General features: G+C 38.5%; 1 protein-coding gene across 1 annotated transcript in view; it reads right to left on the bottom strand.

Moving 5' to 3' along the window:
- Positions 1-18,368, bottom strand: part of LOC103588445 (alpha-ketoglutarate-dependent dioxygenase FTO-like) — a 242,470-nt gene that overhangs the window by 159,037 nt on the left and 65,065 nt on the right. Inside the window, exon 5 of the mRNA XM_008570123.1 lies at positions 177-301. Within this exon, the coding sequence (XP_008568345.1) occupies positions 177-301 (125 nt within the window). The remainder of the gene's footprint in view (positions 1-176; positions 302-18,368) is intronic.

Here is an 18,368-nt window from a genome sequence, read left to right as displayed (position 1 = left end):
CAATTAATGTAGGTACCATGATCAGGAAAGCTAACTTTAGCTGAAAACATTTTAAATTTGCTTATATTTCATGGCCCCTCAAATGAGAGGGACAAGACCAGCCACAAGGAAGGGCTTAGCCCGATATAGCTCTTGATTGTCAGGGACAACAAATCCTATTTCATAACAGAACAAACCTAGCATGCCATTCCGTCCTCAGGTTCTGGCGGGTGGTGAGCGAGGCAAGGATGGCAGTCAAGATTTCATTCCTTTGTTCCACGGGGAGCCCCTCTCTTTTAACTTCATGAAGCACTGCATTTGTCTAAAGAAATGATCCAAAAAAGAGAAAGAAAACGTGAAAAATTAATAATAAGAAAAGCCCATAAGCAAATAAGGACAGTAAATCAATGGCTTTTTTTATTACAGTTCCCCTGCTAACAAATCAATACAGTAAATGATGGTCAAAAATGGCCAGCATATATTTTGTATTTAATCAATGTACATGGCACATAAGGTAAACTCTAAAGCTCCATTGCCTTAAGTAACACATCAAGATACTGTGCATTCTCACTCTAATTTTCTCAGCACACCAATGATTTTTTTTTCCCTGGGAAATGCCTACCATGAGCTATTATTAGAAATGACTTTCACGTACACTTCACTGTGAGTTGTTTGTTTTGCCTTTTTAAAAAAGAGCAGTCTCTGACTTTTGCTCTATTTCCTGCCATCCAGCTGAGCCTTTCTGCATTGCCTCTCTCATTTGAATCATTACTTTCAATTTCCACCCATGCCAGCGACTGGAAGGGTGCGGGGGAGGACAGGATTCACTCATTTTCCTTGATTGTTGCCAATCAAGACCTTGTAAAGAAAGAGAAACGAGTGAACAAAACTCAGCAAGAAAATTCTCTCTCAATGAACACCTTTAGATTTTATAAATGTTTTAAATTTAAAGTAAGTGTGGCTTCTCTGGAGATTTTATAACCAGGGCAATTGCTAAAAAGAATAAAATTGTCACTTTCTGTGTTCTAGTCACTCAGTATATTTCTTATCTAACTGACGCCAAGACATTTGTTTACTTGAAGAGCACATTCATAATGTGGTTCAAATTATCTTGAAATATGATTCCCTTAACTCCTCTAAAGGCATTTTACAGTGCATATTTAATATCTTCATGACAACCTTGAGAAGAGGTGTGGTGAACAGGTATTGTTTCTGTTGCCTACACCTATACCCAGTCCCCCATCGCTTGGCAACAGCACCTAGATCTCTCCTCTTGGAAGAAGTCTTTTCTTTTGTTGTATGTGGTGTTAGAGGACTGTCAACACCAAGGTGTCTTGCCTTCCAGTACACCAAGGATGTGGCCAGGCCAACTTCATTCTCTTTTCTAGAACTTTAGACTCTTGAGAGGAATGACCAAAAAGAGGGAAAAAATTCAGAGGCAATGTATCAGTTTCTTTAGTTCCTACCACCCAAAGTCCTCAGAGTATCCTTGGTTTCCTTAACTTTCTGAGTCCAGATCGTTCTCTTTTCCTTTGATGGTCTAAGTTACCCAATATCCTTTCAATAAAGTCCCATTTTGTGTAAATTCACCAGAATCTGTTTCTGTGGCTTATAATCAAAAACCCTAATTGATACAAACAGATAAGGCAGGGAACAGTATCTCCATTGTAAAGGATCCAAGATAACCTGATTAGTACTAGCCAGCAAAAGGAGCCTAGTCGCTTTCTCCTGGGTCCAGTATCACACCTACTATACTGGGAGATATATACTCAATTGGACACTCAATTAAGCTTTCATAGCAACAACACTTTCAGCCCTCCAGCACAGAGAGGAATACTCAGCTTCTCTAGGCAATTCCAGAACATGAAACCTAGGATCCAGAGGTTGCAAATTCAAATACCCACTAGGGCCAAGCAGATAACATGAATGAGTTAAACAGAGGTTACCCGAAGAGAGCATATGTTCTGTCTGAAAAGGCAGCCACTATTCAGCTCTAGCAAACTCTGCCATTCAGAAAAACTGGCTCAGCGGTCCCATATTCATGAATTTTCAAAATAAACAAGAAATCTGTTTGTTTGTTCATTTGTTTATTATGTGAAAATTCCTGATTTTGTGATGGAAACTCATTTTTTAAAAAATTTTTAAATGCCGTGTGAGTCAAACAAGAAACACCAATGGGCTGAACAGAACTCACACAGCTATGTTTGTGACCTCTAATCTAAAAAATGTCTAATTTCAGAGAGGTCTGGGCATCAATGGGTATTCTAACAGTGGTACTGATCCTTGTCTGAGACACCCCACCTCAGGTACTTGAAGTTGGAAGAAACCTCAAAAAGTCATGCAGTTCATCACTATGTCTGTGGATACATATTATTTTATCAAAATGCAAAAATGTGTCACATAGAAGACAAAGTACACATCTAGATGGCTCCAAAAATATGATGAAAATAAAATTATTTCTCCCTTTGAATCTATTAAAATACTTTTTAGAAAAAGTTATTTAGCTCTTCCTTGCTTTTCACATCTAAATTTTATCAAGGAGCCTTTGTTTTCCACAGGCCCTGAACAACTTCTAAAAGGGGAAGGAGAAAGGATTTAATAAAGTAAGTTCCACAAGGCAGGGGATGTTGTCTGTTTTAGTTCACCATTGTATCTCCATTGCCCTCCTAATGACTTCTAATAAATATTTGTCAAAACAATAAATAAAGAAGGAATTTGAAAAATAAGTATTGCAAAAACAAAGAGCAATAGAAGACAGTCTTCTTTCAAAAAATTACTATGACACAAATGATAAACTCATAAAATAGATAAACTAAGAGATAACTATGTGCTTTATCAAGGAGCTCTTCAATTCAAGAAAGGACTCCAAGGTTTCTTTAAATAATGAGATCCACTAGTTCATGGTTTCCCAAACTTCAGACATTCTAGCATGGCTTCAAAATTCTTGCCATATTTGTGGATAATATTTAACATTTTTCTTAAAAATTACCCATTTTAAAAAATATAATGGAAAATCCATTGGTGCTTATCATAAATGAGAAGATAATCATAAAAGTCAATATGACGAAGCTGTATATCTATTTCATTCTAGACAGACAGATATTATCGTTTGCTGAAGGCTCTGAGACTGAAGCATGCTCCCTCTTCATAAAAGATATTAACTGGTGTTGCAGAATGTTAATGACCTATCGGATTTAAATGAAGACTTTCTTGACATAATCACATAGATTAAAAAGGGACTGAAGAACGAATCATTTTCTCATAGTGTGGTCCTATATACAGAGTCCCCAAGTGTCACCTAGCATCATCCTGGGTAAAGCCCATGGTCCACATCCCATATTCTAATACATTGCCCTACTGCAGTGGTTCTCAAACACTTTGCAGATAAACCTCTTTTCTCCCCAAATGTATTCTTACATAGAAGTCCACTATATGCAGCAAGCAAAACTGGAGCGGTTCTCTTTGAAGCTGGTGTGGAGGACTTCTTTAAGTTACAGGGCATCTCCTCAAAACCCCAGGGCACTGAGGAACACAATTTGTTGATCCCAACCCAAGAGCATTTAAGATAGGATTCAGGTTTAAAAGTTTATACCTTGCTGGCAGAAATACAAAATAATGCCATTCTGATAAATAGTTTGGTAGTTCCTTATAAAGTTAAACATACAATTTAACACATAACCCAGCAATCTCTCTTGTGGGGATTTATCTAAAGAAATGAAAACTTCTTCAGATAAAAGCATGTACACAAATATTTATAGCAGCTTTATTCCTAACTACCACAAAAAGAAACAAACTAAATGTTTTTCAAAGGGTAAACACACTGTGGTACATTTACACAATGGAATACTACTCCCCCCTAAAAATGGATGATTTAACTGATACATGGAACCACTTGAATGAATCTCAAAGGCATTATGCTGAATGAACGAAGTGAATCTCAAAAGGCTAAACATTCTATAATTCTATTTATTTGACATTCTGAAAAAAGGCAATACTGTAGGGTCAGAGAACATAGTAACTGCCAGGAATCAGGTTGGGTGAGAAATAGCACGAGGGAATTTGGGGGGGTGATGGAACTATTCTGTATCCTGACTGTGGTGGTGGTTACATGAGTTTATACATATGTTAAAACTCATAGAACTGTATAACTAAAAACAGGTCAAGTTCTCATAGTATGTAAATTTTATAAAATTTAAGTTAATTAAAAATTTCATTTCCATCACATTTTTTTAAATTTAAAAAAAAAATTTTTTTTTTCCTTTTTGTCTTTTTTCGTGTCCGGCAATGGATCGCAACCCTCAGTGTCGCACCTGCACCGGAACGGGACCGGCAACGGGATCGCAACCCTCGGTGTTGCGCCCGCACCTCGCTCAGCCAGTGAGCAGGAACCGGTCTGTATGTGGGATCCAAACCCTCAGAGGGAGCGCCACCGCGCTCCCAAGCGGCGCACTGTAGCAGTGCGCCACCGGGCCGGCCCCATTCCATCACATTTTTAAGACAAGAATGCAGAAAACAGTTTACAAGTAAACACATCTAATGAATAAGTAGTAAAAACACAGAGAAACATATCTGTGTGACAGAAACAAATTCTGTTACAAAAATATTTATTTTCAATATTAGAAAAGAAAGGGTGAACTTAGATTGAGCATTCAGACCTTAAAATACAGTATTTCATAAAATTTAGGGTGAAAAGAAGTCACTGCACAAAAGGAAATTTCAAAATGTCAAAAGAGCATTCTTTTTACAAGGCAATTAACAGTGATATTTTCTCCTTATAATAGTCTTGGTTCCTCAAGTATAGACATTACCCAGGAAATGTTAATAGGCCATTTTTCCATTAGTAGTAACATAGAACCATCTTCAAACAAGTACCAACTTTTAAAAGGTCTCCTATTACCAAAAATATGCTCCTGTCCCTTACCCTCCCCTCAAAATATAGGAAAAGAAAACCACCAATTTGGAAACATGCTCTGGAAGCTGAATTGCATTTCATTAGTAACTCCTTTTCAGTAGAAATCTATGGTAATACTGGCCAGATTGGAAAGGACTAAGCATATTCTTGAGAGTGACAGCTGTTCAAAACCCAGGAGTCGCCTTACAGATGCGTGTCCCTTCCATAACTGCAAATGGAGATGATAAGAGAACTTCTTAACAGGTACTTGTGAGGAGTAGTTGCCTGGAACATATGCCACCATGATTATTACTGTTTCGTTTCATCTTAAACTCAGCTAATCTACCTCATGCTAGGTTGTGCTAGTTTAACAAAAAGATTCCTGAAGGTGTCTATTACTTTAAATGAAAAATTTCAAAAGGAAATCAGGCAACCATTAAACAATCTTCCATATGTACCAGGGACCCAGAGCATATTCTTTCGTATATCTCTAGTGGTGGAAAATCTTTTTGAGGGTAGGTTTTATTGTTAGAATCAGTCCTGATTTGGGGGTACAAAAAATGAATTTTTAAAAAATGAAAAGCCCAGATTCCTTAGCCTGGCAAAAATAAAGAAAAAAACCTCTTCTTAATACAGGTCCTGCACACTTCCCAAATTTTATCTCCTGCCATCTTCTATTCCATGTAAAACTAACTGTAATCCCCTGAAAATACATGGTTGCTCTATACTATACTTTTACTAGCACGTTTGTCATATAACTTGCCAGTATCTACTCATTCTTCAAGAAACAACTCAAATAACACCTCCTCTATGAAGTTTTCCATGAACTACATCCTTTCACCAAATTAAGTAGAGTTGATCACCCATCCCGTCTTATGCACCAGCTCTGAGCATCTCACAAACCATGTCACACTCCACTACACTTATTTACTCATTTAGACATGTCCTCCTCCAGAGTGTGAGCTCTGTTAGAACTGATAGGGTCCATGCACATTTCTTAATATCCTCCAAGGTGCCTACAATGGCAACATGCCATGAAAGTAGACTCCTGATAAATGCCGCTGAATAAATGAAGCCAAATGACATGCCAGAGCATGTCGGGTGAACAAGGTTTACAACCAAGCCAGAGAGTACTATTCAAGGTCAAAAATAGTATGAGAAACAAGCTTCGGTTTGATTCAAACTATTCCTGAGGACAATTCTAAGAAAGAAGTAGTAAAAACTATTTTTAATCAATAGAAAAAATAAGTGTATGTCCTCATTAGGTGAGTACTTAAAAGGGCAATACTCACTTGGATGGATGTGTCTAAAAATATATAGTTTCACTATACTATGATCACACTTAATCTATGCATTCCCTCCTAGATGCCAAAGGTAGAAGTCTCATTTTCTCCCTTTCAGTGGAGAAAACTACTTTGGACTCTGGCAACACACAGAATTCCCCAGTGTCTTTAGTTTCTCCTGCCTCAAAACTTTATGCACAAAACTGAAGCAAAAAATACACAACCAGAGAGAGAGAGAAAGAGATTGAGAATGGGGTGGGGAGGAAAACAAATACAGCAAAAAACCAAAATTCCAAAACGCCTTGAATTTTAGTCTTAAGTTTTCACATCTTTCTTGGAAAAAGTCTCCCAACTCTGAATTTATTCAATTAAAACTGAGCAGTTCACCTAATTCTTGTTGGATATATTGTTACATTTGGTAACTTTCAGTATGTCATAAAGTAAGCACATGTAATATATACAACATGTAATACATGCAATATGCAAAATTTATTGTATGTAATGTTTTTGGAGAGGAATCACTCAGATTCAAAAGGAGAATTACAGCATTTACTCTTCACTAGCAATTCTACATACATCTTTAATTCTTTTGGTTCCTTTCTGATATGGAGTAACAGCTTCTGAATGGCCTATAACTCCAAAACTCTGATGTAATGTACCCTTCTTACAAATCAGAGAACTTTGTCTAAGGAAATGCATGGAAACACGATGGCACTCCACAAACATGGCTGGCAATCCCTCTGCTTAGTTCATTTTTTAAAAAAAAGATTTCTGCTACTGTTCTTGCAATTTCAAAAGGCATATAAGCACCAGGATCCCAGAAGTCTATACCGTTCCCACCTTCCTATCTGCCCAGCCTCACCACCACCACAGAAATAATACTTCCATCATGGGAAAAATGCTACTTCTAACACTTTTTATATACATAGCTGTCTCATGTTAGGGCTGTATTTCCCCTCTGCACACACAAATTAGAAAGATATGCTCTGACTGATAATGAGGGCTAAAGGTTCAACTTGTGAAGAAACTTGGTTTAAGATGTTATCAGCTGGGAAAGCTATTTCCTCACATCAACATTGCCACGGGCTGTCAAAACCCAACCAGGGCTCCCCTCTTCGAGTCCAGTAACACTTTTTTTTTCATTCTTTTTTTCTTTTTCTTCCTTTTCTTTTCTTTCTTTCTTTTTTTTTTTTTTTAAGAAGAAAGGCTCAGAACCCACTGAGTTAGCATTAGTCCCATCAAAGAAAGGTCGATCACAGGTCTTCCTTCATTTACTGATTGTCAGTTTCAGATGGCTCTTTTGTGAGGCCTCTGTAGAGCAATGCTGAGTGATGCCTTCACGTTTTCTAAACTGGACTGGGCACCACCAAAGATTTCCAGCGTGCTTGGATCCACGGCCCAGCAGAACAAATAAACATTCCTCTTAGCCCTTCTGCCTACCTTATCTCCCTCTCCTGGAGCAGGAGGTTTTGGGGGTGCCAATGTTTACACAATGTTAAAACTTTCTTTCCCCTGTTTCCTGAATTTGAGAAAACACATCCTGGATGACCTCGGCTAAGAGATAACACCAAGTCACCACTGGGTGCCACGTCTACTGGACTACTTAAGGCTGCTGTCTTCATCCTCCCCTCCCCTCCCCCACCCTTCGTATTCGACTCACCAAGGAAAGCAGGAGATAAGCTCGACTGTCTTGACAGGAAGGCACAAAGGCAGAAGGCTGCCAACAAAACAGCCTTTTATTCTCACCTAAAGACACACTTGGTTCAGTTCATTTCAAAGACCCACTTTATTTGAATGAACATCTCAGCAGAGTTCACCAAAATGAATCCTCAAAAATGTTCCAGTAAGACATATTTCAGCATTTTTCCATCATGTACTATTGAGCTAAGGGAGCTAACAGAGAGTAATCAGAAATGTCTGTGGGGAAAAAATTCAGGGAAAATGTTTCTTTGATCAGTTTCCTTATCTATAAAGGGGGATAAGTAACAGTTCCTAACTCATAAAGCTCTTGTGAAGATTAAATGAGATAATCTTGTAAAGTGCTTAGCACAATGCTTGGCATACACAAAATGCTTGATAAATGTTAAACATTGTTATTATTACTAGCAGTAGCAGCACTATGGCAAAAAATTGGGGGGAAAATCATAGAAGAAAAGATATAGATACTGATTTTTAAAAAATCAAAATCCTAAAATACCATAGCCATGACGTTGCATGATTACTTAACTTTTTTTCCCAAAGCACTTCCACAGTATCTCCCATTTTTCTCCACCTACCAGTAGAGAAGTACACCTACTGTACTTCATCTGTTTCACTAAAAGCCATGGAACCACAGCAGCCTGCCTGGCATTGCACAAAGTCTCAGGGACAGTCATGTGGGTGACCACTGGAATGCTCAGGCTGCTGACGGGAAAATGGCCTTCCCATACATTTAACCTGGGACACCGGGGCAGTGTATAAAAGCTAGAGCTCAGAGCCCTAGTTGGCAACTTTGGTGTTTCAAATGATGGTGGAAAAACAGCCCATGTGCTTGTCAGAGAAAGTGGGAGGGAAGAAAAAAAAAGAAAAAGGAAAAAAAAAAGTGTTGTTTATAGAAGCCAGCTGCTTGGGCCTTGGCGCCAGCAGCCCCTCATCCTGCTATTTTACGCTTGCAACCTCACTGGCCCCACTGGCACAGGTACAACTAAATGTTGACTTCAATGCTTCAGAGAGCACTCGACTGATTTTGTACATGATTAATTGCCAAAGACATGGCTGGCCATATGGAACAGAGAAAGCATCAAGTAATTCATACTTCTGTATGTGATCGCTTGGCCTCTGTTGTTTTAATGTACAGGAAAGAGCTAGTATAGCACAGCCCTGGTGTCTTGCCCCTGACAGCCCATTAAGAAATCTCAAAGCACCTAGTCGAAGTTATGCTGTTGGCTTTTCAATAGCAGCCTAATAAAACAGAAGCAAAGCTTTCCAACTAGTCTTAAATCTTTCACATACAGTATATTAACTACTGTGGCTAAAACAACGGGCTTCTTATGATAGGAAATGGGATTTGATTCCTAGTCTCTGCATACTTACTGAAAGCTTTTTTCCCCCTACCTTTATGGGGTTTACAAAATCATTGTTCTTTTTACCCTCTGTTTTCCAAGTAGCCTAATAGATGCATTTTTTTTCACTAGAGTCTACTCTTCGTCACTATTACATGCAGTCTACATAATATAGCTGATTCATAGAGAGGAGAGAGAAACAGCATAATTATTTTTACAAAGAGAGCCCAGGGATCACTCGAGCTTCTGAAGCATTAGCTTCCTTTAAAAACAAGAAAAAAAGAAACGTATACACTGAAGGAAAAAAACCTCATAAACACACTCTTATTAACCTCACCTCCTTTTTGTCACTCTGTGAAATGAATCCATTCATTATGGAAAAGAATATCAATTTATTTTCCAGTTGTTCTACTATTAGCTCTGGGTGACACTCCACTCCAGGACAAGAGGAAGATGCCACCTTAGGTGTGATTCTATCCCAACTTGCAGTCTATTAGCTCTGTCTGCTACCAAAATCTTGGCAGACTGTTACTTTCAAGGATTTTCAAATGATAGTATGAAAATTATAAAACCATCCATAGTTTCCTTTGTCAGTTCTGATACATGTTGGTGGGGATGACTTAGTTGGTACTTTCCATTAGAAAATAGTTACACAATATTTTTTGTCTTTGGGTTTTTAGGTGTTGAGATTATCCTCACACCAGAAGACATCACACATGGGAAATTCCACTTGACTGTCTATTCATTAGCAGGATTGTAATTACCTCCATTGTGGAAATGACCTAACAACCCATTTAGAGTTCTAAGCCAATGGGAAATTGTCTGCCTTCCTGCTGCCTCTTCTTCCTTGGAATATGCTGGTGCTTTCCAAGATGAGCAACTCAACTAATAAACAATATCATGAAACTGAGAGCATGAGAAAGACTCTTGGAGGAAGAAAAAGGAACAGCAGCACTGAAATTGACTCAATGAGTGACAATGAAGACACAAGCCAAGATCTCCACAAAGACAAGAAAAGTGTTCTCCTTGACCATTATCTATAAAACTGTTTCATTTTGCTTTATTATGGTATGCTCTAATACTATTATGGTATTAATAATATTATGGTATTATTTATAGAGTATGATGATAACGTAATTCCCGTTTTACAGATTTTCACCCTACCATTTCACAACAATGAAATGCCCAAGAGTAATATACATCAATGGCAGAAGTACTAGCATGCTAATTCTTTAAATCTCTAGCTCACTATTATTGCAACAGTAGCTCTATATTATAGATAATACGTAATAGATTATACACAAAAGTATCATGCCTAATACTTTCATATTATTTATAATATATACACACATACACACATAAAAAGTAATATACATATAAGTACCTTTCTAAAATCTCATCCATGGAAATAAACCCACCAGAGTTATAAAACCTTCAATAAAGAAAATAAAAAGGTCTAAACTGCAGCCATGGCACATAGCAATACTACCTGAATTAAGTGTCTAGAATTAAGATCTAGAATTAAGTATAAACATACCTATATATTTCACATAATGAATACTAAATGATAGCTGAGTTCTCTCCAATTAGTTTAGCAGTGACTTGCCTCATCTTTGTCTTTTCATCAAAAACTATTCACCCTCTAAACAAAAGCAAGAACTCTCCCAATGCCAACACAACACACACAACTCTAATTTCCCAGCTGCCACTTCTAAGAATCTCACTGCACTAAACTATGTGTTCATCTGTTAATTGAAGGTAAAGAATGGCTAGCTACACCAAGCACTAAATAATTGAGCCACTGAAGATGTTTGGCCTAAAAGTGGCTTAGCACCTTCCAATCCTTAGGCAAGTGAAAAGTTACCCAAGATCTCCATCAGATCGGCTCCCTCCTTCCCCAAACATCAGTAGCACAAAGGCTGAAGTGGTCTGTCATGCACACTGGATTATATGAAGTGTAAAACATTGGGGGAGAGAAAAGGGGGGGACAGGAAGCCTTTGAAAGGAACGGGAAAAAGAAATCACACTTGCAAGAGGATCCAGCTGACAGCTCAGTCCCTAACAAGTAAGACAAGTGAATATGTTTGGAAACATTGAGAATGCAGGAAGAGTGCAGGCCTTTTGTCTGCAGCCCTACAGTGTGTCTTTACCCAACTGCTGCCTGCATCACTGAACATATGTTTTCTACACAAGAACTGAAGCAGAAAAGGCTCTTTGTTATAATTCACTCCTTTGTATCTATCTGTCCCCCACCCCCTTTCAGCAACATCCAAACCAAAGCCCTTGTGGAAATTTTAACTCCTCAGAAGAATGAAACCAGAAGGCCCACCAAGACCTTACTGCTGCACCCAAGCCTAGAGGACTGTTCCCCAAATAGGAACAAGAGCTAGATGTATTCAGTTCTTACTACCTGCTGTGCCAACAAGAATTTCATCAACATTATCTCATTTAATCCAGCAAACATATATGAGGCATCTCTCTTTTAAAGAAGAGGAAACTGAGGCACAGAGAGTAAATTACTCCCCAAAGCCACAAACGAAGAGTTTAGTTCTAGACATATGGAGCTGGAAGTGCTTGTGGGACAAGAACTTCAGCAGATGGGGGTTTGGAGCATGAGAGAAAGGTATATCTAGAAATTACAGACTTGAAAAAATTATACACACACACACATATGATTCTGTACTTTAAATGTCACCATATCTAAGCTGGGATCTGGACAGTACTGAAATGAAATTTAAGCAAAGCTGATGGGTGGGTTTCTCAGCTCCTGGCTGCAATGAAGAAAACAATTATGGTTGCTGAGGCAGGAGGTCTCCTTTGTCCTTGGGGACTTCAGCATGGGGAGGAAAAACAAAGGCTCTGAAGGCCTTAGTGACCAAGTTGACCATGGGTAAGTTAGTTATCCTCTCTGCACCTCAGTTTCTTAATCTGTAAAATGAGGATATTTATAGCGCTTCCTTCAGAGGGTAGACAGGATCTACTTTTTACATATGAGGCCCTTAGAATAGTCCTGACACATGGTAACAGTCAATATGTGTTAGCTATGTGTTATATGTGTTTGTCCTCTAGAATTTTGCTATATTGAGATTTAGGATAAATCTAGAATTCTGGCCACTTAGAGCCACTTTAAAACGACTAAAATCAGTCAGTTTTTTTATACTACCTAAGCCTTTCTTTATTCCTCCCTCTCCCCCTGTTCAGTGTTAACAGTGCATCCATACCAGATATGCGGGTATTTCTCAACCTAACGCTTTCTGAACAATAACTATGATGATGATACAGCAGCTAACGTTATGGGTCACTTTCTATATGCCAGGTGCTGCATTACATCATTGAATCCCAATAGTAAGTCTGTGAGATAAAAGTATTATCATTTCCATTTTGCAGAGCGAAAAACTGAGATTCAAAAAGGTTAAGGAATTTGCCAAATTTTATAGTATTAGTAAGCAATAGAGCCAAATCTAATAGGCATCAAACTCCTGTGCCTGAAGCTAACATATGTGTAAACTGACTGACACTTTGCAAAGTGCTTTCATGAACATTATCTCATTTGATCCTCATAAAAACCACATGAGTTAGGTGGAGCAAGTGTTATTAACCATATTTTTATAGAGAAGGTTGAGAAAGGGTGAGAAAAATGGGCAGCTGAGGCTCAGCTAAATTAAATAACTCATTCAATATCAAAATTAGTAAAAGAGTTGAGCTAAGACTAGAAATCAGGTGTTCTAACTCCAGGCTCAGTACATTTTATACTGAATACATAGAACAGAATGTACCAAAGGCAAATTCCCATGTGATCAATCAATTAATGATACTTGAGTTACTGCTATATAGTGGACAACTGGAAGGTTACAATACCTGGCCACTAAGAGCTTACAATCTAGGTAGAGAAATAAACACATGGGGTGGAGGATGACCAAGGGGGTGACATAAAATAACTGTTCAATTTAATTAAGCCCTTAGAATTGATTTTGACTTATAAGTTACTCTGCTCTACTAGAATGTAGTTTATTGCCTATCATAACTTTAACATTATCATTTAACACTGATCTGCTAAGTGTTATTATCCTTTTCATTTTGAGACAATGAAAAAATGTAGACCTGTAAGGACAAAGATACAACTAATAAATATCACCACAAAAACACACCCACCCTTAAAAATCTTATTTTTCTTAAGATTCCTGAAGTCAAAGCTATGTCTCACTGTAATGAAACAGCACATGCTATTGACAATGTGACTATTAAAACTCTAAATGAAATAACAATCTGGTAGGGAAAGATAAGTCAGTGAAAATCACATGGGCAGAGTTGCTGCACTTGTCCTTAGATAACATCTACCTAAGACAAATACAGCCTCTGCCTAGTACCACTGTCTACAGACTCTTCAATGTCAGTACTACCAGCTAGTTGCTACATATTTACCCAGAGGAGACGAAAGAACAGGGTTGGGGACACACACACACAAACACACACACGCGCGCACACACACACACACACAATTTTGTGATATGGTTCTCATTGGAGTTCAGGACCTTTTAATTAGAAATTTAAGTGCAATATTACTAACGCATCAATGGTAGCTATGAAAAGAAAAACATCACAGTGGCTTTGTAAAACATATCATCAAAAAAGTTAATAACAATAACAAAATAATAACAATAACTATTACTTATTTGACCTTTACCATGTGTCAAGACCTGACCTAATCACTTTTCACACATTCCTAATTTAAATCCTCATAACAATTCAGTGAAATAGATTTTATTATCATCTCGATTTAAAGATAAGAATATCAAGGAACAAAGATATTAAGTAACTTGCCTCAGATCACACAGCTGATAATAGTGGGGTCAAGATCCAGTAGGCAGTCCGGTAGCAGAGTTCACTTTCTTACCCATTAAACTATGTAATGACTAATAACACATGAAGCACTTTCTGTGAGGCAGGGATACAGCATCCCATTTAATCCTTCCAACAACCTGACAAGGGAGGTTGTTACCGTTAGCAAACTCATTTTACAAGCGAAGGAACACAGGCTCAGAGTGTTCAGTAACTGGCCCAAGGTCTCATTGCCGGTAGGTGGCTAGGATGATTAGCAAAACTGGGGTAGACAATCCTAAATTCTTGACAATGGTTTCAGTAGCAGATCAGGGTTTAGAGATGGTCTCTGCTGGTGCAGGAAGCACTGGCTCACACCCTGATTGTTTATAGTCTTACCTGGACACACAGACAGAGGACCTGAGGTCACAGTGAACTATATCATTTTCTGAATACAGAAAGAGCCTCAGATCTTCCAAACTATCTTTTCAAGTAGATCCACCTCAGATATCCCAGATTCTTCCCGATAGCTATAATATCCCAAGTCAAGGTTGAAAATGACAAAATAATTTAGGATTTTTTTTCACCCTTTCTCACATTTATCAATATTACATGTGAAAGAAATACGAGTGTCAAATAGAAACATTAACTTTTGAAAGCTAGTATTATCTAGAAGGTTGTAAAAGTCCTCAAGTTTGGTAGATGCCATTCTGTTTATAAGTTTAGTGCTGCTGACAGCAGCCGTCATTAGATCTTATGTGTGGCTTAAACGCAGAAACACAGCTTCTTTCTGGTTAGAAAAGAATACGCCATGTTTATATGAGCAATTAGTGTAAAAGCATGATTTAAGGAGCATCTATAAACTTATTAGAGTTTGTGTCTGAAGTTTATAGCAACAAAATTTTCAACTCCAGACTTCTCATGAATTTAGAAAAGAAAGCTATCATTACATGGCATTCATTTTCTAAACCAGTAAAATAAAAAACAATTTTGGATGGCTTAATAAGAACACAGAGGGAGCTGGCACATGAATGGGGTATTTGGTACCCTTCCTCGCGAGCAATAGGAGGAATTTTGTCTGGTAGCCTGCTTTTACCCTTTAACTCATTTTTAATGACTCTCTCTTAGGGTGCCATAAGGTTTAGAGTTTAAACCACTTTTCATTCATTTTTAGGGAAAGAAAACAATTCTTCTAACTTCAATTACTAATCTCTTTTCAAAGCTATGTCCCCAATGAAGCATCCTGATACAAATAGGTATGGACTGCGTAGAGTTTCAACTTACCTTTAGAAAGCTAATGTGGTTCCCACAAAGTGGCTTTGAGAGCCCTAAGGACAACAAAAGCCACATTTCTGTCTTGATTGATAACAGTTTAAAACATGCAAAATACTACTGTTGTTGGCATGAATTCTTACCTAACTCTAACTTGCCACATTCGGAACAGTTTTATGCTTTGATAAGCAGATATTATTGGCTCGTCTTAGAGAGATAATTGCCTCTCCTGCCTTGTTTAGTGGTTATACATTCCAGAACCAAAGATTAAACCGCTGTAGAGTGGACCCAGCCCTTTCACACTGAAATTGTCTCCATGAGACTGAGCAGCAACACATTAACTTTGGGGTTTAGACAATGGGTATTCTGAAAGGATGAGAAAAATGGGCAGCAACTGAGCCTCCTCCTCCCTCCTGTGTTCGAGTCTACCACCTGCTGCGGTATTTTTGTTTCAGTAACAAAGAAGCCTTCATGTTTGAGGCTCATATTTAATGTTTACTGAACTGGCCCCTTTAGTTTTGGTTAACTCTTAAGGAGCAGAAAAAGAAATATTTCTTGCCTGACAAACAAGCAAATACACCAACCTACTTTCCTGATTGGCCCCACAAATCAGTATATGTCTATCTATGGACATACGTGCATCTGCCTGCTTACCTTTACACACCACCCTGGAGTCGGGAGGATACTCTATTTCTATTTAATAAAGTATTATCGGTCAACAAGAGCTGCATAACATTTGTGATTTCATGGTTCACTACAGTAACAGGTGCTGTGGTAAACAGAAATGTAAAGTGTTAAAAACAAAAGGGGGGGGGTCACTTCAGAGACATTAAGCAGCTTTAAACAGTGACAGCAGAAAGGGAAAATTTTTAAGCAATTTGGTCGGGTCAGTAAAAAGTAACACAGGTCAAAGGAACAAAATGGTACCCAAAAATTCTGGCCAGTGATAAATGAGCATACTGTCTTGTGGTTGGGTGCACAAGGCAAAGACGGAACAACTGTTGTATGGAAACAAAAATATGCTCTCTTTGTGGGTCTTTTACAATCAGTTACTTCAGCTTGGTGAATGCTTGGGGCCCCCATTCTCCCCTTATATGCGGCTGGGGTATACATTAATGAAAACAAAAGGGTCTATTTTCATTGTAACCATGCAGAAGGGTTAAGCATTTGACCTTCAAGTATGGTGTGCTTGTGCTCGGTGGAAAGGTTCTTGACAATATAAACAAGAATTACTGCTGTTAGAGAAAGAAGACACAATTAAAAACAATCTCAGATGCTTGTCGTACAGCTGTTCAAGTTTCAGCTCTGTCTGACCTCTAAGGATGCTACATGTTTAACGCAGACAATTTAAGATATTTTAGTAAGTCCCTGAACCATTCACCATCGCCATCTTTCCACTTGGGAATACCTATCCTTAAACACAAAGCACACTTCCAGTAATGAGATTTTACGCTGTGGGGTTTATACCCTTAAAGCCATGTGCATTCCCAATCTGTCCTCCACTTTCTGTCTGACCACCCTGAGCAGCGGCCAAAGGCCAGATCTTATAGGGACTTGGCAGGAGGCAGGAATGTTTGAGTTCAAGATTTTTTTTTTTTTTTGAAGAGCAAAATGTTATCACACCTTCGTTTCCAAAAAAGATGTTACTGAGGACAAGTTTTTACTCTGTTAAACACTAATTTATCTGAAAAAAATTTTTCTTTATTTAAACAAAAATACAGTCACTGGTTTTTCCAATCTGCAAAAAAAGAAAGCACCGAGACATCCCAAGTACAGACAGAAATCAGGAAAAAAAAAAAAAAAAAAAACGAAGAAGAAAAAGAAGCATTTCTCCTGAGATATCACCGAAGATGATTTTAAAAGAAACAGAAATTTTAAGGTAAAAGACTAAATCCTTTGTCCGAGCTGAGGGAAACCACTGTCTTCCTGTCGTCTGATCTTCTTAGAGTCAGCAAAAAGCTCTGAAACTCTTCCACAAATAAGGTCTCTGGGAAGAAACCGTGAGAAGGCGTTGTCCTCTGCAATGCTGGAAGGCCAAGGGACTGCAGCCTGGCTTACAATTGGCTTTAAATGACCAGTCCCCGGCAGCCTACTCCAGATTTGAGGAGGTGCTACTTCTTCCTTCTCCAGAAGACAGGAAGTCATACTGAGGTGAAACACAGGCAAGAGACAGGCTGGATCTCATAAAGAGCAGGGCACAGGGAAAGTTCTGCTTGTCAAACCCACTTTAATCTCTAAAGTCACTGGGCTTTGATGTTGCCCCAAACAGAAAACCTACATGGTTTGCAAGATTTACAGCATTTCTAGTGGGAACAGTTTCATGCTCCAGGGTTTTTCCTCAGAGATTAAGGTTTATTTTATCCCTGATGTTCAACGTGTCTGACTGTAAGAGCTTCATCAGAGACAAGGACATCTTCCTGCCCTCTGACTCATCAAATACACCAAACTTATTCATCAAATCAAGTTCATTTTTCAGGGAACAAAGCTGCTGGAGATGATCCAAACTGTGGGGTAATCACTGTCATTCTGACAAGACACAAGTGTTTCTTTTGCAAAGAGTCAGCTCCTTAGAGAGATGACAAAAATTGACTAGAAATGGCTGCACTAATCTCTGTATTATAAAAGACCACACAATTCACTGCTTAAGTTGAAATGAGGAGAGACAAAATAGATGAGGGAAGAAACAAATTACCACCTCTGCCTATACATCAAAGAGAACCCACCACAAAATCCCCAGCACTCAAATAATTATAAGTGGCACAGATCAGAAGCAGTTTAAAAGGGCCACTTGAGGCACAGTTCACTGGAAGGAGCTCTCAGTATTTCCACTAACACTTCTTTCTGGAAGCTGCATCTTATCCTTCTGACCTGAAGGTGAGGCCTGATCTGTAAGGATAATGTACTAGGCTAAGAAGCTGGTGGTAAATTTCAACTAGATCGTGGATCATACTGAATGAATCCCAGCATTACTTAGAAAAGTGGCAGGTGGGATCACAGAATGAATCTCTGCCTGGATGTTAAGATACCTACTTTTCGGACCGGACCGGCGGCGCACTGCTACAGTGCGCCGCTTGGGAGTGCGGC

The sequence above is a fragment of the Galeopterus variegatus genome, unplaced genomic scaffold, assembly GCF_000696425.1.
Source record: "Galeopterus variegatus unplaced genomic scaffold, G_variegatus-3.0.2 Scaffold32, whole genome shotgun sequence".
Taxonomy (NCBI): domain Eukaryota; kingdom Metazoa; phylum Chordata; class Mammalia; order Dermoptera; family Cynocephalidae; genus Galeopterus; species Galeopterus variegatus.
Note: the sequence above shows the minus strand (reverse complement) of the source record. Positions and strands in the feature narration are given on the sequence as shown.